We start from the raw sequence: 22652 nt of genomic DNA on the forward strand, positions 1-22652 counted from the left end.
AACTTGATTTTTGTACAAATAAAAAAGTTAATTGTTGTAAAAGTCTTTTAAACTAAGCTGGTAAACGGTATATAATAAAAAGTATACAATTATATTAAGGGCAAAAAAACCCTTAAAAATTATAATATAAATTTCCGATCGAAACTATTATAATACACTCCCTTTTCAGTTTTCTTGGCCTACCTCAAACTATATAGTTACAGAAATTGGAATTAAAACAAATTATATGAATTGGAATACGAGAACCTAACAGAAAAGTCGATATAAAATCGAGATCTAAAATTTTGGAAAGAATTCTGAAAAATGTAGGCAATAACAACGAGTAAAACACAGAGAAAAACTAAGTGATGGAAAGAATTAATTGGTTATTTCGTATTGTGTTCGTATATTTCTATATAAATATTTTACCTCTTTCCAGCTTAAGTGATATTTTGTAAATACAATTTTGTCTTCTTTTGTACAGACATAAATATAACTATACACAAAGTGTGGATGTGGAATGCTTACATGGTGTAATTATAGCTTCGAGTAAAAGAACTAAATTCTTTATGGATGAAGAACGTCGCTAAAAGTGGTTAATTGTGCGGTAGTAAATTCAAATGTTGTGTTGCAAGCGCTCTAACTCAATAAATAGGTTCATCTGGTCAGGCAGTAGGTCTTTCGGCGACATCCAACCTGTCTTGGCTTCATTAAAGTAATATTTGGTGCAATTTGATATAAAATAAATTAGATTATAATATTATGGTACAAGCAACAGCCCCTCCTTCTAGCAAAGCAGGGCAATGTTTCCGCTCTCGTTGCCGGCGAGAAAGGCTCGATTCAGGGGCAAAACGGCCAGGGAGGTGAGCACACCCCGGAATGTCTCGGACCGCAGCTTGGTGATCGTGTTGAAGGCGTGGCAATGGGCCACATCCGCATAGACGCCGACACGGTTGCCAGTGGTGGCATAGACCAAAGAAGAGCCAACACTCTGCAGGAAATGGGCGGGTTCTGGAGGAGGTCTATTCAAAATAATAATACACTTATTAGACACTATCCAATTTGAGTAGATCGAAAACTCACTTAAGTTGATAGTGCATGATGCCATCGAGGGCATGCCAAACGGCCAGGCTGTGATCCAAAGCGGAGCTCACCAGGAACTGATCACTCGGCGCCGTCAACTGCAGCAAATCACATTCCATGGGTCGCCACGAGTTGATCACCATCCCAGTGCGCGTGTCCAGCTGAACGATGCATCCGGATGAGAGTCCTGCGGCCAACCAATTCCCAGACGGAGCCACCGCCAGGCAACGGACCGTGGCATTGGGCAGGGCCGCATTGCATACCCGCCACTCGTTCACGTACTCCAAACTCCTGGCATCGACCATCTTCACCGTGGACTCTGCTGTGCCGGCTATTACAAGCGGCGAATGCGAGGGCAGGCACTTGACCACCGTGACGGCACTGTGACGAGGAGCATCGAGGATGCCCAGAGGTCTGCCAATGAATGGATCCCACAGATGGATGCCCGAGTCACAGGAGACCACATAGCGCAAGGATTCCAGGAAGCCCAGCGAGTTAATGGACTTCTTGTGCGCCGTGTAAGTGAACTGACAGGCGCTGGTCTTTCGGCCATCGCCCTCGCTGCGCAGTGACCACAGCTTGACGGTTTTGTCTTTGGAGGCGGAAATGAAGCTATTCTCGTTATCCAGGGCATAGATGGCCCTCACCGAGTTGGTGTGTCCCACAAAGGACTGCAGCCGTATCTGCTTGAGATTGAGCGTCTGGTTGTCCTTCTCACTGCGCGTCGTCTCATTGCGCCAGTAGGCCAACCAGTTGCCCTTCAGATGTCGAGTGTTGGGCATCTGGTCCAGTTTGTAGGCCACCATGTCGATCAGTTCCACATTGTTCCTGGCCACCTGCAGGCGATTTCCAACGATCTGGGTGCCAAAGCTATTGGCAGCCAGTTCGCAGCTGGCATCCACAGAGTCCACATCTTGTCCCGAACTCACACTGGTCGCCAGTTGGGTTTTGCTCGGCTCATGACCACTGGGCTGCTCGTGTTCGTGGCACAGGGTCAGGACAAATTCCAGATTGCTCAGAGTCCGCTTCATGTTGGCCTCACCCAGGAAACGAAGGAAACATAGATAGGCCGTATGCGCCAGCTCCGGACCAAAGACATCCCTTAACTCCGCCAGGGCACGTTCCTGCTGCGAGGCACCGCCAACCAGCGAAAGATTGGCCAGATCGCAGGCAAAGTCATTTGGCAGGCCAAACGCCTTGTTGAAGATCAGGAAGAACGGACTGAGCAGCGACTGGCAGAGATGCTCGCGGGTCATGTCCGATCCCAGGCGCACACTTAGAGCATAAATCGCGTCGAGGAACTTTCGTGCCAGCAACGAGCGTCCCAAATAACCACTGGGCATCAGCAGATTGGTGGAGCTCAACAGACGCAGAATGGGCAGAAGAATGGCCTCCAGCAGGATGTGCTGCAGATGCTCCATAATGCTGGCATCGGTCAGACAGGGAACCATGTACTTGAGCAGCTGCAGCGAACTGATGATGGCTCCCTCCAGGCTGCCAGTTATGCGTTTGGAGCACAGTCCAATCAGTTCGCTGATGTGCGGAAAGTACTGCAGCAGGAGGAAGTTTTCACCATAGAGAGCTGGAATGGAAGGAGGTCAGGGATAAGAACACGGACTTTTAATAGAACATATACTCCATATTTGTTAAATAAATTTTTCTTTTTTCGTTGTGCAGACTAAAAGGCACTTGTTTATGATAAATTTGGCTTTTGTATGTTAAGCATAGCTTCCCACTTCACTTATGTATATTTCATCAGCTTCTGGTACTTGGGTATTTTTTAATTTAGGAAAATCACATTTTTTATTCTTTTGTTTGATTATATCATTAAGAATATAAACTTATGTAGAAGAAAAGAACTGCAAATTTTTATTTTGAAAATCATGGTAAAATTTAAAGAAAATCATAGTTTGTAAAAATTGTTTAATCCAATAAAAATGTATTTAATGATTTTTTTGGACTTATTGCATTTAATTTTTTTTTATTTTTTTTTGTTTATGTTTAGATTATTTTCTTATATTTCTAGTGCTGCAAGTTATTTGTTAAAATTAATTTTAATTTGAGACATTTATCACATTTTTCTTATCTATTTCAGATTTTTTTTAAAATTATTTTTCATACGTTTTTTTCAGTGAGTTTAAGTTAAATAACTTGATAAGGTCTGAGTAATGTTTGCTTTAAGTATAGAACATGGACGTAGTCAATGATTTTCACTTGTGCATTACTCACCCGCTATGGACATGAGGCACTCCAGAACTCTAGCTGCACTGCGATCCCCGACGACCCTCGCATTGGCAATACTGAAGTAGTTGAGGTTGGCCGCCTCGGGGCTGCCATTGAAGCCACCATCGTCCAACTCCGGCAGCAGGTTCTCCTGGCCCACGTAGCACAACGAGAGCAGCTTGAGAAGATTCCTGGTGATAAACCGGGAGGTGAGCACCGGACCCAGTCGATGCGACAGCCACACCAGACTCTCGGCGCTCATCTCGCTGATGCGGTTGTTCTGCACGGCCTTGGCCTCCGACAGCCGGGAGATCACGGATGCCTGTAGGGAGTCCGTGGCCTCTGCTTCGGTGTCGACGGCTGGCGGAGGCAGCTGCTCCACCGCCTGGCTGATCAGCTCAAAGCTGTCCACGCTCTTGCGGGAGCCAATGTCGCAGTCGATGGCGCTTAGCTGGAAACTGCGACGAATGCCACCGGCAGTGGGACACACTGGAATCTCAATGGTGGGCGAGCGGGGTCCCAGTGGAGGTGGGACCAAGGCAGGCGGCGTTTGACCCTCCCTTAGGGACAGTTTATCTGGCGATATTCTAGCTCCGTAGATGAGCTCATTGATCACCAGTTTATCCGGCGATCCGTCCGACTCACGGGCCTCCTCCGCACTGGCGGCACTGGTGCTGGGACGCATGTCGAAGGAGTCGATGGACTTGCTATCCTGGGTGGACGCCCTGTCATGATCATCCTCGAAGGTGAACAGCTCTTCGATGTCGGGCTTCGGTTCCGGTTCATTTGCGTGCTGCACTTCCTCCTCGGCGGCGGCAAAGTTGAGGTTCTTACTCGTCCTTCTGCTGCCGCCACTGTGGTAGTGATAGCCATTGCCCTGTTCCGGTTCCTTGTAGCCACCAACTGCTTCTATGAGCGGTGCTATAAAGTGGTGCAGAAAGCACCGCAGTCCGAAGCGAACGATCAAACGGAGCAGGAAACTGTGGTGATACAGCTTCACTGACTTCCTCGACTTGAACGAACTGCTGGCGGAGAAGCGAAGATGGCCACCACTGTTGCTGGCGCCATTGGAGCCACCACCATCCTCCGGAGAAGTTACACCCTCAACGTCGTAAAGCTTCAGCAGAGGTTGCAGCAGATGCTGTTGGGTTTGGGCCACGCCCAAAGCCTGCGCTATGGGATCGAACAAGTTCCAGGCGGTCAAGATCGATGTACGTTCGTCCCGCAAGAGATCGATGATGTGGGGCAGCAGCAGCTCCACTGGCGTAAACTGCTCGTAGGCAAAGGCCACAGGTTCGAGAAGCTTCTTCACATGGGCACAGCACGACATGACCTTGCACTCGGCGATTTTCCGTTCGAATAGCACTCTTTGGCGGTCCATCTCCGTGTACCTGGCGCACTCCCTTCCGCCCTTGCAACTGAAGTGGGTGTGCAGCTCCAGGAGCACTGCATTGGCCTCGAAAGCGTGCAGAGATCTGACTAGAGCATACACGGCCATGTAGTGGCTGGGAAATGGGAGCAACAGGTTGGCGAACATCGGCTCCACCAGCTGAGCCGCACTGGTTGGTTGTGGCAGCCCTTGATCATCTTCTCCGGCATCCTCCAGTTGCAGCAGCAGACGCACCACTCGGCGCACTGGCTTGGGCAACTCCTGGCGATGCATCTGGGCCACCGTTCGGCAGGCGGAGAGGCGAGCTTCGAAGGCGGCACTCAAACCATTTCCCATCAGAAGCGGACGCAAACGTTGCATGGCGAAGAGCTCCACCATGAGGCATCCTAGGACTTGCAGATCCCGCTCCCTCCTGCCACTCACAAGTTGCTGCAGCGAATTCCTTTTCTCTCTCAGCAGATTCTTTGACTTTGTGGTGATTTCTCCACCACTGGCAAACAACTGGTTTGTAAAAGAGTGCTCCGCTGAGTTCTGTTCGAATAAAAGATCACTGCTGATCATTTTCTCTTCAGGATTAACCGTCGGCCGCTGCTGGGGGAAGGTGCGCGCATAGAACGCCTCCAGAGTCTCCAGATTCTGAAGCAGCAGCGCGGGATTGTAGTTCTCCGGCAGTTCAATAAAGTTTGTAATCGCATAGAAATTCGACGCCGAAGCGGAGGCCGAACTGCTGTGAACAGAGCTGCTGGATCCATCATCGCCCAGACGCAGCGAGAGGTGGGACGATCCAGTTCCAGTCTCGGCCTGCAGGTTCTCCGTACTTTTGGCCAGACGCTTTGAGGGACTGGCGTACAGTTGGCTTAGCCTGGGGGCGGTTTTGCTAAACCAGGGCGTGGCATAGCGACGCGGGGGATGGGCGTTGGCAAAGAGCTGGACGATGCCGCGCTGGCTGAGATTCCTGTGCTGATCCACCAGCGTGAGGCAGACATTCTTGGACTTAACCGCCGCCTTGCCACTTAGTTTGCATCTGAAGGAAATAGGAAAATTAGTAAGAGAAAGCTACAAAATCAATCTTTTCTAAGCAGTGAACACATAATAATCAAAAATTTTCAATGATCATGTGCTTTTAAGTCCCTAAAGTTATATATATATATATATGTATTGCTCCAAAAAAAAACCCACCCGAAGTTGAGATCAATCCAATGATGCAGTCGTTCGCTGACGTACTGGGACTCCAAAGCCTCGCGGTGCTTGCAGATAAAGTCTTCGGGACAGGTGGCCCAGGCGGGCAGCTCCAGATCCGGCAGATCTTCGTGGATGCTCTTGAAGATCATGGGATCTGAGTAGAACTCGGGTATGCACTCGTCTGGCGTCCACTCCTGTAGGCGCTGAATGGACACCGGATACTCAGCGGGCACCCAAATGGGACGCACGTGGGCGCAGAGGATGGCCTGGGGCGTTCTCCTCGCCATGTACACAAAGTATGTGATCTCGGAGAGAAAGTCGGAGACGTGGTGGGGCGCCTGATCGCCAACAGGTTGGTAGCCGCCGTCTCCGCTTCCATGCTGACTTGCATGGGCGTACATGAGATCCAGATGCACATCTCCCTTGTTCAGGCGATACTTGCTTTTGGTCAAATCTCGCCAATTGGCTCCTCCGCGTCCATTGAAGTCGGTCACCCAGGGCATGATGTGGTGGTGGGCGGCATTGGTCAGACTCCTGCCACACGCATTGTTCAGGATGGTGAGGTAGTCGAAGTTGGACAACTGCCCATTGCACCACATCTCGGCATACTCGCGCAGATTGAAGTGGGCGGGATCGTAGGCGAATCGCAGGTCGAACATGGTGCTGCTGGAGGGCCGTGGCTGCTGCTGCGGATCCCCCGTCTCTCCCAAATCCTCGCTGGCCATGGGCGTCAGTGGCGACATATCCTCCCCGGCTGGATCATCCTCCAGCAGATTGCACTGGAGCCGCGGCAAAACTTGCAGCCAGAGATTCTCGCGCAGCACGATATGCTGCAGGCGAAGATCGCCCAGAAAGATGCCCTGTCCTTGAAGATGCTTGGCCAGCTGGAGGATCTGGTAGATCACAAACAGCGTCTTATTGTAGTTCTTTCCCAATAGTGCCGGACTGAAGGTGATGCAATCGTAGAGGTTGCATTCCAGAGCCGGTGGATAAAAGAAGACACTGAAGTGCGTCGAGGACTCGATGGCCACCAGGGCGGGCAAGACGTTGGCGTGACAGTTGCCGGTGGAATTCGACGTGGTAGTGCTAGGTGGGTCACCATTTCCCTCGCGATCCAACTGAGAGTGCAGCACGGGGCATTGATAGACGCGTTGGATAAGCTCTTTGAGCACCACATCATGAGCTTGCAGTTGTCCCTGCCCCTGGCCACTGGGTGGCTTTGCCGAGGATGCCGTGGGCGAAGATTTGCAGAGCTTGACATGGGCGCCATTGTACTTCCTGTAGGCCTCCTCCCACAGCTGCTTAAAGTTGCTGTGGGCCACAAAGGACACGGCCTGCGAGTAGGAGAGGGGCAAGTCTGCCGACGCCTCAGCGGAGATCCTGGGCAGCGGGTAGACCCTCGACTGCGGCTGTTTGCGGTACGTCTGCACCAGAATCCGGGTCCACGGGTGCTCCAGTTGTCCCGTGGGATAGGCCCTGCGATTCAACAGTGGCCAGCTGGGAAAGTGGGTGAGCCGCCTGTTCCGCTCCAGCGATTGCAGCCAGGCCTTGTCGCAGATCACTTGGAATCGCCCCTCGCCGCCCGCCTGGCACACATGCTGCGGATCCACACCGATCTCGGGCCAAATCAGTTCGCTGTCGTCCATTTTTCTGCGGGGGTGCTCCAACCGGAAAACTTTGCAATCCTGCGATTCTGCCTGCTTCAGCGGCCCAATCACATTTCTCGACTGGGCGGGTTTCGACCGCCTTCCGCCATTAGCTTTTTTGGGTTAATCTCTTCGATTTGTTGGGTGTTTCGAGGATTTTCTGTTATCTTATCAAAGAACGCTGCGATTTTTTTCGCGAACCTGAGACAGAGCACCCATCAGCTGTTCAAAAAGTGTGACCAACTGCGGTGTTCTAAAATATACCACAACAAAATACTGAATTACATTTTAGTCCAACTATTACGAACTTCAAATTTAAAATAATTAAATAAATTAAATAATTAATAATAAATAATTAATGAATGGTCCACAAGGAGCAATAATTTTAATTGGTAAGCATTCCCGGAAAGGGAGTAAAAATCCTGAATAAACCATGATTTTTATTGCCGTTTTGTTTTAGAACATTAGCCGCAAAGATTTAATTTTCAATTCAAAATGTATAAAAAAAATCACTAAATCCTTGATAAAAATATTTATTTCATAATAATACAAATGTAAATTTTGTCTACTTCCGTCTATTAAAATAGTAAAAATTTAAAGGTAGATGATGTCTTAAATGTTTAATACTGATGTCCATTGTTTCCGGTGCATTACAAAGAAAAGAAAAAAAGAAGAAAAACTTTCTCTTACACATTATGATATTATTAATTTATTATTAAGAAACAATTCCAGGAATTTGCTAAGCGATATTTGTGTTTGCGACTGCTGAGCAAACATTTTCGTTTTCAACCAATGTCAATACTTTCCTGTATGGCAGCTGTAAACGTTGGGCATGCGTCGCATGTGAGAAACACTTGACCGATAACAATCGCAAATGTAATCAAAGGGCGTGATATCAGCGGTCAACTTTGGGAACTTTAAAAATCAAATATTTACAAATTATTGGTCAACAAAAGTTAGTACTAGGATGAGAACAGATCTGCTAACTTAAGTTTCAGTTTCTAAGTATTTTAAGCTTTGACATATCATTTTTTCTTAACTAACAAATTAAATTAAATTATACAACAAGAAATGAGTAAATACCGTAAGACATTTTCATTTTTACCATATCAACAGATACTTATACTTTAAAATTATCTTTACTTACAGTGTCACTTTTAAGCATACATATGTATATATTTAACAAAATAAAAAAGTGTTTGTTTGGTTGGCATTTAATGTGTTTTTTGTCCTCATGGAAATTCCCACGCTCCCCTACCTCAGCTTTCCGCATTCCGCATTCTCATCTAAAATCCTAATCTTATCAATGTGGTAATGTAGACCGCTTTTTACCATCTCCCTCTACATATTTTGTTTGCGATCGGCACTTGAAAGAAACTACAAAATAGCATCCAAGTTTAAGGTCATGCACAGCCATTCTCACATCTTACCATTTCGGGGGCCAAAATTTATGCGATTACTTTGTTTACTCGCGATCGGATTACAGTAGCAATATAATTTATGTATAAGCAGTGCGATTTTGGCATCCAACTGGTTTTGCTGCCCCAAAACGATCCGGCGAACCTTTCCCAAGCCGATGCAACCAACTCACTTCCGTTTTGCACAAATTAGCGGGCTTAAATATTGTGTATAAATATCAGAATCACGTGTTAAAGGCTTGTCTCCGGTTCCAGGTTCACCTGTCCAGATGTTCTTAGGAAATTCACTCCGGACTCCATATTTGCAAAGTGCCACAATTAAGTGTTTCGTATGATCAGACGTATTTGCTCGCTAAAAGTTCTTACCAATTTTCACACTTTTAATGAGTTGTGCAAATAAGTAAAAAATGTGCTTATTTATTACATGTTTTGTTGTACATACATATATCGATGCAGAATGCCAGCCCCCGGCTTCGGGAATAATGGAATTTTTATAAATACCCCTATATACGACGGGGGGCAATTGATTTTGGCACTTTCCCTTGCCGAATCGCGAATTAAAGCGCACTCATAAAGCGGCGCACACGACTGCCTGTGATCAGAACGAATATTACCAATTAAGTTATTAAAAACACCTTGTAGATGACGCACCCCAAATGGTCGCACTCCAACCCATAAATCTGTATCAATGGGACTCGTCCGACACACATTATATATGCAGGTATATATAGAATATATATATAGAATTATACGGTATTAGTGTGGGCTCTTTAAACCGGCATGTGATTTGCTTAGCTTTATGCCTTAGATTTGACAGCTCTATTTGTCCACAGTTGGAGCGAAGATTCCCGCCTGTCCTCCCCCCAGGGACAATCTTATCTTTTCCTTGGAGCCTTGGTACAAAAGTCGCAATTTAAAGCCTCTGGCTGCTATAAAGATTAGGACCGATATTATGGTTAGTACCATTGTAAATGGCATATTTAAGATAGCCAACTTTGGCCGTCTCGTTCCGCAGTTTATATTGGTTTTTATGACCGCCTCGAATATGGCAATATTATTTTCTTTCCCTACCCTACAGAACAGAAAAAAAAACCCAGAATTCGCATAACCCCGTGACCCAATGGTGGTCAGCCTTCAATCACTTAAACCCCATCCATATCTCCTCGCTCCGATCACTCAATCCAATCCAATACAACACTCCAATTTAGCCAAATAATTCGAGTCTCGTGATGAATTCGCGGTCTCCGTTTTTTATTTCTGTGAGATCTCGAGTATTTTCCCGTCATCGATGACCCTCGAAATGTCAATTGTGCGGCAATTTCCTTGCCTCGATGATTCGTTTTATTTGTGGTAGCTATTTTAATTATTTAAGTGCTTATTTACTGCATTTAGCTAAAACTATTCTCGCCTTAACAGATGTCGATCACCTGTTAAGATTTCGCTTGAATGATTTATGGTTGTTACTAAAACTCAACCAAACTCGTTAGAGACATGTGTCTGAAATGTATGGAGCTAAACAACATAGCTAGACAGGGAAAACAAACTTAAGTTTTAACTGCTGTGTTGTCAAAACATTTTATACAAATGTATTTTCACACACAATTTTTGTATGTTTTTGTCCTGTTTTTTGCACCATAAAATTTAAGAGTTATATTTTCTCTGTGTAAGGAAATACAATCATACTTTGGCACTGAAACTTTGGAATTTTTTAGATCAGCTTAGCTGGAATCAAGTGATGGGGATACCATATCTTATCTTGACATATATAATTTGTTTTTAGATTATATGATCATTATCTTTGATCCCTTCAATAAAGATAGTATATGATAATTTTAGCTATCTCTTATATGACAATTTTTAGAGAAATTTAACTTTTTTAACCAGTTTCAATTGCCTTTTCGGGGAATCGGTGCCCAGCACACAAATGCTTTATAATAAACACATCAATGCTATTTTTATATAATTAATATACATATTTTTATGATTGATACCCTGGCTTTTGTCCTTCTACACACACTGTTTCCAATGCGAAGATGAAATTTCCACTTGACTTCGTGGCTTTAATTGGTCGGGTTCTTCTTCATACATATGTATGCTGTGCGCCCATGGAATTAAAGGTCTTGGGAGTAATGTTGACAGCAAAATTCTGGTTTACTGCAAAGCGAAGTCTCAAATACACTTGAAACGTAGTAAATATTTGTGTTTTCAATCCTTATCTATAAAAAAAGCATAATATTTTTGACTCACTTAATATGAAATCTAAACCATGAATTTAATTGCTTTATTGATAAGGAATTATTGTTTCTAATGTGTACCTATTTCATTAAAAAGTATTTCGTTTTGATTACTCTGTTTTTCCAATGGTAAATATGCCACCATAAAACTCTTGTATAGTTTTTCCGCAATTAAATATGACACTTGTTAAATGCCCTCAGCCAGAGTATTATGTTGTGTTGATATAAATATTTTGGCGCCCGTCGCACCCCATTAATGGACATCAAATATAAAAGAGTTTCAGGCCGCTTCAATTAATTTGCCGTATAGTATATAACGCAAAATATTTGGTATGCGAGTTAAATATTGAGTGCTATGTGTCTGTCTGCCGCGACGTCTGTCCGTCCGTCCGATTGTCCAAATGTCCGATTACCAGTTCAAGCTGGTAGCGTTTTCGGTCATGGACGTTGAAGCCAGTTTTAGCTAGATTCTAGACCCAGTCGGTAGAATTTACATTTTTGTTGATATATTCTGAATATTAATATATTTATTTGGACAAACATTTCAATTGCAGAGTCTCATTTTGCGCAGCATGGTTCGCTGACTTGGTAAAGTCAACTCAAAATGACAACGCAAAAAAAAAAAAACGAGTTTGAAGATCAGTCCGGATCGGTTTTAGTGCTTGGATCCTATCGGATTGCATGGCTCGTCCGGAATGGATTGGATCATATGTGCGTGCGCCTAATTGATGGGGTGCGCATTAATTGAAGTTTGTCACTTTTCATTAGCCAAGAGATAGAATGTTCCCAGTTCATGCCAGTTTTCGAGTTCTTAATAAATTATCTAGACTAGGTGTGCAGTTGTCACCTAGATGATCTTAAGTCCGGACAAAGTGTGCCATCGATAAGAATGGCGAAGTTTACCTGATAAACATGGCATACTTCGCTTAAAGAGTGCTTGGCAGTGGATTAGATTTCCGGCGATAATGGACTGATTGCAGTACAGATAATGCACATGTCGAATCTTAAGCAAACTTCATTTGGAAACGGACGTACGAAAGAACATTCATCGGCACACCTAATAAGTATTTAGCTTGGGAAACAGAATATATATCACGCGTACATTTTTAACCGATCTGACAATGCTCCAGTCAATTAAAGCAGTCACCTCCTAAAAAATATATATATAGAACGAAAAATATGGATGTATATTTAAGCCGGAGCTTAGCTGCATTGAACCGCATCTGTAACTGGTTGAGTCAGACGTCAATTTTTGTGTGTGCACCAAGTTATGCAGATGTACATTTGTATTTGTATTTATACAAATCGAGCGAAATAAAACTGAAATCGAAACTGAAACTGAAATGGCATTCGAGTGGCCTGCAATGCATACGGATCGTATAATAGAAGTGTCAGGGGCGGTTTGAGGTGGTTCACCCGATTAAAACGATAAGCGTTCCCTATTCTCGCGACCGCCAGCCTCCCACCTCCCACCTGCCCCCTCCGCCCACCTTCGCCTGCTGTTTCGTAGTTAATTGCATTGCATAAAGTCAAAAACCCGCCTCTAACCGGTAAACGCTGCTGACTAACAAAACGTGCAACAAAAACAGTAATAACTACTGCAACAAAAACTAATTCTATTGGAGCCACAACAAGTTGTCGCTCTCTACTAAAGTATACCCTACACAGCGGAGTGTAGGGTACCATCGCTGTAGTATATCTTCAAGATGGAACATAGTATCAGCAGTCTGCGAACATCAAAGTTCCATTTTATGCATGGTACGGTTGAGTGGGAAAACAAAGATATGTGTTGTTGTTCCCCAGAATAATCTGCCATACTTATGTGTTTCTTAAAAAGTATATACGTATACATGGTTTTTATATCCAGACGGAATACCTTGTCGCGTGTATAAAAAAATGTAAATGTTCTTGAAATTGTATTTATAAAAAAACGTACATATACTAAGCAAAGTCTGTTGGCAGCAAGCTTTCTTGTATGCTATTGTTTTGTTAAAACTATACGAAACTATCATAAAATATGTATAAAAATAAATATGCCTAATTAATTACCAAGACTACTTGTTTTATCTATGGCTTTTATTGCTAACTTACTTTGTCATTAATTGCAACATGGAAATTCAAAATTCAATACCTATGATTATACTTGGGAAACACCAAAGATAAAGTTCGCTTAGTGGAAAGTTCTGCGAAAAATTGACCAATTGACCATATCTTGGGGAAATCGGTAATAAAGGCATATTTCTCTAGGTGCAGCCACCAATATTGGTGGTGAATGGCGTTATTGTCTGGGCCATTGTATTGGCAAAAGTTTCGTGTATTCCGGTTTCGCTAGTTCTTAACTAGAGCAGGGTGCACGGTTTGGCACATAGTCTGGTGGGTTTTTTAGACTTAGCCGTTTATAACGCTAACTATAAAGTGAGCGCGTGCAAGTGCGACTGAGACTGCGACTGCGACGGCGAAAAACCGTTAAGTATTCAGCGCTGGATCGATTGTTGGTTGTTCGTTGATACCAACTGAAATCGAAATCGAGCTTCAAATGGCCAAATAAACCAAAGTTCCTTGGCGACGCAGCTGAAAGTTTTAGTACTTGTTGCATTTGTTGGAATGCTCTACGCATGCGGAGGCCCGATGGTCGATGGAATCGGATCGGCCAAGATAGCGAGAGTTTTTATGAGGTGCCAGTGCTTCAAACATTCATCCGTACATATACAGAGAAAAAACAGTTTATACATAGTTCGAAATTTCATTTAGTCATCTTCATCTGGGATATCATAATATGTACTTAATTGGTGTTCTTATAACGAAGTCTTCTTAAATAAAATGTTTTGTTTGTTTGTTTGTTTCTAAAGGAATTCCTTTTGATTTAATAAAAAAATGAATATTTTAAAATTTATGCTTATAATACTGAAATAAGTTCGATTTACCCAACTTAATTTTTTCTATAAATTAAATTTTTTTTAGGTGGCTGGCGCTTTTGAAATAAAGTTTGGGATAGGATGTGAACTTAATTTTAAGAAGCAAACTTTTTATAATTAATCGAAATTTATTAAACTTTATTAAGTGCCCAATAGTTTTGGGAAATATTTAAGAAGAAGAATATTCATCAAGAATGTGAGTCAAAAATGGCTTGATAGAATTTTCAATTAGTTACATTGCTATTTAACTGTAGGATTAATTATCTGTTTCCAGATAAAAGCTTTTAAAAATTTGTAATAACTATTTTTTCTCAGTGTTCAATTGTGGCAGTATGTACAACAAGTATAACGAGTCAACTCCTTGTCAATATAGCGATACACGATCGTTGGCCGGTGGCTAATAAAAAAAAAACTCCGGCAGCGGCAGAGGCGCTGGCAGCGCAGCAGCAGCGGAGCGGCGCTTATCTGCTCTCATATAAACTAAAGTCGGCGGGAATAATTTCTCATTTGTAATTTGGCAGGCGGCGTGCGCGGTTCGGAGAATTAGAACCCAGAGAGTGTATTGGCATTAGCGACCGGTATCGGGAGATCACTTGCTCTTGCTTTACAGTTGTTTTTGACAGGAGAGCGAAAATAAGCGACAGCCGAACCGAAAGTGTCATATCCCCATCTCGCTCCATCTCCGTTTTCATAATTGCGCGTGCGCCAAGTGCAAGGAATATACATAGAAACCGATATTGAAATCGCGGGGAAATCGGGGGGAAAAAAAAAAAACGAAGAGTTAAGTGCGCGCGCGCTATTATACGATTTAAGGATCCGGCGTTGTCCTTTAACCCGTAACCGTGGCGAAGGAACTGGCCAGCTTGTTGACGCAGCAGCAGACCAACAGTCCCGAGATGACACAACAACCACAATGGGGCATAAGCCTATCGAGGTGTAAGTGTTGGCCAATGAAACAATGAACAGCCAAAAAAAAAAAATCCTCTCGGGTGCTATCGTATAAGGAAGTGCGGAATCGGAATCCAGAATGTGCGGATCATTGAACTGCGATCCGATTGAAGGGGCATTCTTGAGGCGGTTACGCAAATATTTCAGTGGTTTACCGACATTGACCGACAGCAATATATAAAATCCTAAATGTATACGCGCATGTGTATGCTGTATAATGAATAAATGAAAACAATGACAAAACGCTTTTGCCACTTCCGATTTTTTGTGTTTCGTGTCTCGCATTTCACGTTTGTTTGGGTTTTGTTTGTTGGTGCTGCTCTTAATATGTATTCCCGGCACACATAATTGGTAAATATTTTGCATACGATTTGCATATGAATCGGTGGGTTGGGCCAGAAGCTAGAAGCTATAACATGGCAGACATAGCAGTAAGAAGCTAGCAACTAGAAGCTAGTGAGGGTATCATTGATTTTCGGTTCTCGAACTCAACTCCTCGATTACGACCATTAAAACGTTAACAGTTATTATGGACTTGTAGAACCGTTTATGGCACTGCCCATTTCCTCGCCCCATCTCGTTTTTTTCTTTTTTGGGCAAGGTCAATGCAATAAAGATTTCCGTCCGCTGGCTTTTTTCGTCCGATTGGGCAATCCATTTGTTCTGTAAGAGCTTCACGAAAATAAGTTTTGAAATATCACGTAAGCATTTAAAATCTAATTTTAACTGATCATACTGAAATTAAATTACTAAACTAATGTTTGCTTTTTTTTATTCTGTACAAGTTAACAAAAAGTTGTAAGCTTTTTCAACTACTTAGTTCATTCTGAAAATTCAATATTAAACTTATGTATACTTTTCTATTCTGTGCAAGTTAACAAAAAGTAGTAAGCGCTTACTCAACTACCTGGTTTAGTGAAACTAAATAATATGTCTAATGAACGGAAAACAGTTATGTAAATTAAAGAGTAATTATTTTGAACTAATTTTTTGGCTCGCCTAATGAGCTGAAACTTTACAAGTTGGCCATAAATCAGTCGTTTGGCAGTCAGCATTACGCATTAGTTTTGAGTTATAACGATCCCCAGCGGGCACCGCTTAACCCTCGACTAATCGCCTTGTTCTATTGCCCCTCCGAGTTGCTCAAAGTCTCATTATCATATGGAAAGGGCCTCGCATAGGCCTATCTGGCATTCATATGCAGCAATCGCACTTTACGGCCGAGCCGATCCAATCCGATCCGACCCTCTGCCACCCCCCACCCCACCCATTGACATAATTTTCGCAAGACCGCGGAAAGGCAAGCAAAAGAAATGGTGTTTATTCGTGCCGTGCTATCAACTGGACACTGCCGATTGCCGGACAAAGAGCCACAGACCCAGAAATGTCAACAGACTACAGAGAGACAGAAGAAATTGTTTTCATTTTCTCATTACTGCAACGGATATGAATGACTATGACTGGACAGTGGCACTGCAATCGACTTTCTTTAATATCTTTCTTAATATATATGAATTTTTCAAATTGTTATTAAGTACACTACAAGATCTTGATTGAAGAACCCATAATAAAAGATTAAATTAATCTTAGAATGTATATGTAAAGAATGTACACATATTGTTTTAAAGATATTTCAATAGATTATTTTATAAAACAACAAATAATACAGCACTAGAGAGTTTTTTTTCAAATAACAAATACATAGATCGAATCTACTTTAATTTGTTTGACTTATATTTTTTTACAAAATTGTTAAATCAAGATAATTAGAAAGTTTCTCTAGGCTTTATTGGTATAGACAATTTAAACTAGAGGACGTGGTAACCATAAAATATTCAATAAAATTCAGTTCAAAGCAATAGTCATATTTCTTAGAAATTAAAATGACAAATAGGTGATACTGATTAAATCTTATTGCAAAGTGAGTTTCCCCTTCCCTCCAGCAAGGTGCCCACTTAGCTTTCATTTTCTACATATTTACGCGATAAGTGCGTTACTAAATTCTGATTAAATCTTAAACGGCTTATCGTGTGTGATGGGCTTTAACTCGAGAGCGGTCATATATTAACGCCACTAAGCGTGATTGGTGGGGTGAAATATTATCATACTTGGCGGGCGGCGATATGATTAGCACCCATTTACATATATGAAGCCCCGGCGAGTTATGGCCTTATCAACTTATCGCATGGTAATCATATTAGGCGAATTGTTTTCTATTTGACACTCGTGGAGCGAGCGCGAATAAATTTTCTTGTCGAAATTTGTTAAGCAACCTGTCAAATATTGACATACTGTTAATTTTACCAGCTCCGGTCACTGGTTTACTTCAATTTGCCAGCAGCAAATTTATTAATGTTAATTTATAGGGAAAATAAACTTGTCAGTGAGTGACGTCGATGGGTTTTGCGAAACAGTCCCTGTCCCTCATAAACTAAGGGAGTTTTGCGATCCATTAAGAAGACAAACATGTTTGTTTGGCTTTTATAGGAGCGGGTGGTTGACTGGATGGATCTGACGTAGGCGGAGTCGTGGCTAAATGTCAATAACAACAGCAGTCGGTGGCTGTGGGTGATCTAATAATATCGTCATGAATTGGATTCTGATTCTGTGTTTACCCAAGAACCCGCGCTGTTTGCTCATTTCGAATGCAGAGATCCGTATTGTTAGCAAAACGCTTTTGCGTGCCGTTCTCGTTAGATCTTTTTTGGATGAAATGGGTCAATGTTAACCTAGCGTGTCTGAGAACTTGATCATTTCAACCTTTAACTTATATGGAAGTCGTTTCCCTTTTAGCCCTGTAAAGTTGTAGTAAACATAGCTTAAATGGCTTTGCCACCCGCCATTGGTTTATGATCATTGGTCTTGGTTGCCAATTTGAAATACTTGAGATTGCGCGAGCTGCACTCCAATTATTTATCGCAGATCTGCCACACATGGCGTTATCTGGGCGTAATTCCGCTTAACAATTTGATTGTGATATGGCGATCATATAAACTACGCCCGCCGATCGGTGCCTGGTGATTGATAGAGGGACTTGTGATCACAATTGCATAGCGCCGTTAATATAGACCCTAATCTTTCGGCCAGGGTACTCACACTAAACTTAAACACGAGCCATAAACCTCACGAGACAGGAAGTGGGCACAAAAGCGGGGCTATAATTTTCTGAATTCTTTAAATGCCATTCACTTAACTACATAAGCAATAAAGTAATTTATAAATGAAGTCCATCAATGAAAGCAAATAAATTTCCACAGTTTTGGGTTCAAACGATTGAGAACCACCATATATCAGCAAATGGTTTATGAAATGTTTATTTAATCAAAATATTTAATCAACATATGTGAAGAATAGTTATTTATGGTGTTTAACAATATTCGTTGTTTGCATTAAGATTGTTGTAAGATTGTAAGGCATTGTATTGATTTATTATAAGTTAAGAGTTCATTTAATATTAAAGAGTTTAAAGATCACTTTCTGGAAAATTGAAGAACAAAACATACACTTTAGTATTTTTAATTTACAGTTCAAATGTATTTATGTATTTGAACTTTAGAACTATCCAGTTCATATAAAGAAATTTAAATATAACAAATTTTCCATTATTGGATAAACAAAAAATTGAAAAAACCTAACATATTCTGAGACCTTTAAGTCTATAGCTTAGTTAATTGAAAACTGGTTTTAAACTTAATGATCAGACATCACCCTTAAAAATACTCATGGAGGTGGCATCGCGGTTGTTTTTTACATTTATTAGATATTTAAATTATATTTTGTTGAAATCTGCTGAATCAGCCATCTGCATGTTTTTTTAAACTATAGAATAAGGAAATTGCACATCACAGAGTATCGATTATTTTTCACTTAAGTGATTTTAGAATTACATCCTTACATCATTAAAAAATGATTTAAGAAAAAAGTTGGATTCCACAGCTGATGGCAAACAATTGCTATTGTTATTTTGCAGTAATAAGAACAATTTTTTTTTTAATATTATCCCATCGTTTATATTAAAACATTAGTCGAATCGGGTCCGGCAGCTCCGCTAATTGATATAGTGCCACAACAATCAAGTGCAATTTGAAGTTTATCAGCGCAAATTGATTTGTACCCAATTGAGCCACCCGTCAAACTATTTATTCGCACGCTAACCAAATTAAATAGGTAAATTGCTTAAACAATATGTGAGACGCAAATCCATTCCGCTCGAAAAATGCTTGACTCAGTGGTTGACAAATGTTGCCCAGCCGGTTAATTAATAAAAGAAGAGAAACGCACTGACGTCAATTCCGCTCTCGATCTTCTCGCCCGCAGTCTTCGTGATCCCGCAGCGAGTGATCCTGGCCATCATGGGCTTCCTGGCCATCCTAAATGCCTACACAATGCGCGTCTGTCTTTCGCAGGCCATTACGGTGCTGGTCATCAAGAAGAACTCCACGGACGACGACTCTGAAGCTATTTGCGAACCCGATAACCTGGACGAGGGCGCAAGCGTAAGTGGAGATCCATTATCAAATATCATTAACAAAATATCAAGCAAGATCATTTACAGATGAAGTTAAGAACATCCTTCTTTATAAGAAAAACTCTTAGTACAATATAAAATTAACCCTTTAAATAAGATATTCACCCTATTTTATTCTCTTAATTTCCAAACTTAAGAATTAATTTTATTTTGAGTGTTCTGACATGTTATTAAAAAAACATTTAGAAGTAGGGTAAAAATATTATTTTGAGTATTATTATTTTACTTAAATAAACATAAATACCAACTTGATAGCTATCATTGTAAAATGTATAAGTTGCTTTAGAGTTTTGTTTACTTAATGAAACTTGAATATACTTGAATAATACCGAAAGCATTGTTTTAGAATAAGTTTCGAATAATAAAAATAAATCATGTCTAATATACTTTGGTATTCCTTCCAGAATGGCGGCAACTTTGACTGGTCCGAGGAGCTTCAAGGGTTGATCTTGTCCTCCTTCTACATCGGTTACATTGTTACGCACATTCCCGGCGGTCTGCTGGCCGAAAAGTTCGGTGGTAAATGGACCCTGGGCATTGGCATCCTCTCCACTGCCGTGTTCACCATGCTGACGCCTCTGGCCATCGAAAAAGGTGGCTCCGACTGGCTGATCGTGACCCGTGTTCTGATGGGTCTGGGCGAGGGAACCACTTTTCCTGCTCTAAGTGTCCTGCTGGCTGCCTGGGTGCCGGCCAACGAACGTGGAAAGCTTGGTGCTCTGGTGCTGGGTGGTGGTCAAGTGGGCACCATCATGGGCAACCTGTTGTCGGGAGTGTTTATTGACGCCTACGGCTGGGAGTTTGTGTTCTACTTCTTTGGCGGTCTGGGTTGTATCTGGTTTGCCATCTTTGTAAGTATAGTTTAATACTCCCAATGGCGCCAATATTATTTCATGCAATGTATCCTCCTCTGTAGGTCTTCCTCTGCTACAGCGACCCCGTTTCGCATCCCTTCATCAAGCCCAGCGAGCGCGAATACCTGACCAAGGAGATCGGCACCATTAGCCGCAACGAGAACCTGCCCCCCACACCGTGGTCGGCCATCCTCACGAACCTGCCCATGTTTGCCCTGGTGGCCGCCCAGATTGGACACGATTGGGGCTTCTACATCATGGTGACGGATCTGCCCAAGTACATGGCCGACGTACTGCAGTTCTCGATCAAGGCCAACGGCCTGTACTCCTCGCTGCCCTACATCATGATGTGGATCGTGTCCGTGGGCAGTGGCTTTGTGGCCGACTTCTTAATCCGCAAGGGAGTGATGAGCACGACCAACACCCGAAAGGTGATGACGGGCCTGGCCGCCTTCGGTCCGGCCATCTTTATGGTGGGCGCCTCTTACGCCGGCTGCGATCGAGTCCTCGTTGTGGTGCTCTTCACCATCTGCATGGGATTGATGGGCGCCTACTACGCTGGCATGAAGCTCAGTCCTCTGGACATGAGTCCCAACTACGCTGGCACCTTGATGGCCATCACCAACGGAATTGGAGCCATCACTGGAGTGATTACTCCCTATCTGGTGGGCGTGATGACACCAAATGTAAGTACACTCAGCTGGATGTTGTTGTTTTATAAGTTGTAACAACTGAATTTTGAACCCTACGCTTCTCAATAAGATAAATTTTCACTTGACTTTTGTACTGTGTTGCTATATCTGTCGGTTTTAGTCATCATATATATGAAAGGGACCAATTATGTTCTTTGCAATCAGCTTTTATATAAACAAATGTTGTTTCACGTTTTCAAAGTGGGATTTTGGTTTGAGTAATAGGTTATTTTCAACTGTGTACTGTTCAACATCCGTCATGGTAATTTGGTTTTTAATAAAAGGGGGAGTTAAAATGACTCAACTTGGATCACATTATACACACTCTATTAAAATTAAATAATCCATAAAGTGACAACTAGAACTACTTTAATGTTTAAATGTTTAACCTGCAACTTAAAGCTCATAGATTAATTCATTTAACTTATTTAATTCATTTCTAGACAATAAATTTAAAATATGTATTTTAAGGCAGTTTACTTTAAAAAAATCTATAAAACCTATTAAGTTAAATATTAATTTCTAGACAAGAAATTTAAAATAGATTTTTTGTTTCAATGTGAATTTAAAGAACCTTAAAAATTTCCTATTCACCTTTGGTGGGTTTGGCCGTTTAAAGGTGAATTCCGTTTGCTTTTTCTTTTTTTTTTTTTTTATTAATATCTTGCCATAATAGGGGTGATGTAAACTTTTAGCATCTCAACTTCAATATGTCGCGGTTAGGATAGTTAAAGAATATATATACATTTTACAAATTGTATTTCTGCTTTGCAACTTACCCATTTTCATCTCTTCTAGGCCTCGCTGCTGGAGTGGCGTCTCGTGTTCTGGGTGGCATTCGGTGTGCTCTGCATCACGGCCGTCATCTACTGCATGTGGGCATCCGGAGAGGTGCAGCCGTTCAACAACCCACCCATCCAGCCGCGCACCGTGGATTTCGAGGCGCAGGAGCGAAAGTACGGTGCCGGAAAGTCGAGGGGTATGGAGCGCAGCTCTTAGGGCGGATCGCCAACGAAAGTGCCATATATATACATTGTAATCTAGTTAAAATGTTGCCTATGTGGATTCGTGATCCGGAAACGAGCGATCCCAAGGCCATTGTCATACTGTATACGCCGTGGCTGCTGTTCAGATTGCTAGTTTTATAGTATTCCCGATCCCAATCCCGATCCCGATCTGGCCGATCCCTGGCAGAGGCGCCAACCAACTAATTTAAGCGAATTTACTTACACTCCCGAACGTGCGCCGTGTACTTCTATGTGTATTCCTGTCCTGGCTGGGATGGCCATACAGTTGCCCTAGCCGCGAACGCCACGTACTCTCTTAATTATTATTTAGTATTTAAATGAAAAGCGATTTCACGTTTAGGATTTAGTGTACACAGAGCTCGTATTGCCGTTTTGTTAATCAAATGATGAAATAATTTGTACATTTTAGATTGTTGATCAATGTGTAAAGTGAAACGTGTTTTAAACTGTTCCATTAAGACATTATTGTTTTTATGACGTTAGTCAAATAAAGTGTATAAAGCAAATTAAAATATAAATAACTTCTTGTTTT

General features: G+C 42.3%; 2 protein-coding genes across 2 annotated transcripts; one reads left to right on the forward strand and one right to left on the reverse strand.

The window, feature by feature from the left end:
• Positions 1-368: 368 nt before the first annotated feature.
• Positions 369-7754, reverse strand: LOC128261687 (WD repeat-containing protein 81). Its single transcript, XM_052995487.1, has 4 exons — positions 5855-7754; positions 3292-5699; positions 1063-2644; positions 369-1001 (listed from the first exon to the last, which is right to left on the reverse strand). Exons 1-4 carry the CDS (start codon positions 7501-7503, stop codon positions 767-769), a joined length of 5874 nt encoding a protein of 1957 aa, XP_052851447.1. The 5' UTR covers positions 7504-7754; the 3' UTR covers positions 369-766.
• Positions 7755-14565: 6811 nt separating this feature from the next.
• LOC128261694 (putative inorganic phosphate cotransporter) lies at positions 14566-22641 on the forward strand. The gene is made up of 5 exons (XM_052995496.1): positions 14566-15006; positions 19336-19514; positions 19951-20397; positions 20463-21086; positions 21891-22641. The coding sequence occupies exons 1-5, from the start codon at positions 14967-14969 to the stop codon at positions 22089-22091; spliced, it is 1491 nt and encodes a 496-aa protein (XP_052851456.1). The 5' UTR covers positions 14566-14966; the 3' UTR covers positions 22092-22641.
• The last annotated feature ends 11 nt before the right edge of the window (positions 22642-22652 follow it).

This window comes from Drosophila gunungcola, unplaced genomic scaffold (genome assembly GCF_025200985.1).
Source record: "Drosophila gunungcola strain Sukarami unplaced genomic scaffold, Dgunungcola_SK_2 000001F, whole genome shotgun sequence".
Lineage (NCBI taxonomy): Eukaryota > Metazoa > Arthropoda > Insecta > Diptera > Drosophilidae > Drosophila > Drosophila gunungcola.

Excerpts from the sequence above, each read along its gene's own strand:
- LOC128261694 (XM_052995496.1), top strand. The coding sequence starts at position 14,967 with ATGACACAACAACCACAATGGGGCATAAGCCTATCGAGGT. Across the intron at positions 19,515-19,950 it reads ACCTGGACGAGGGCGCAAGC|AATGGCGGCAACTTTGACTG; the intron begins GTAAGTGGAGAT and ends TATTCCTTCCAG. Across the intron at positions 21,087-21,890 it reads TGGGCGTGATGACACCAAAT|GCCTCGCTGCTGGAGTGGCG; the intron begins GTAAGTACACTC and ends CATCTCTTCTAG.
- LOC128261687 (XM_052995487.1), bottom strand. The coding sequence starts at position 7,503 with ATGGACGACAGCGAACTGATTTGGCCCGAGATCGGTGTGGATCCGCAG. Across the intron at positions 2,645-3,291 it reads GTGCCTCATGTCCATAGCGG|CTCTCTATGGTGAAAACTTC; the intron begins GTGAGTAATGCA and ends CTTCCATTCCAG. Across the intron at positions 1,002-1,062 it reads ATCATGCACTATCAACTTAA|ACCTCCTCCAGAACCCGCCC; the intron begins GTGAGTTTTCGA and ends TATTTTGAATAG.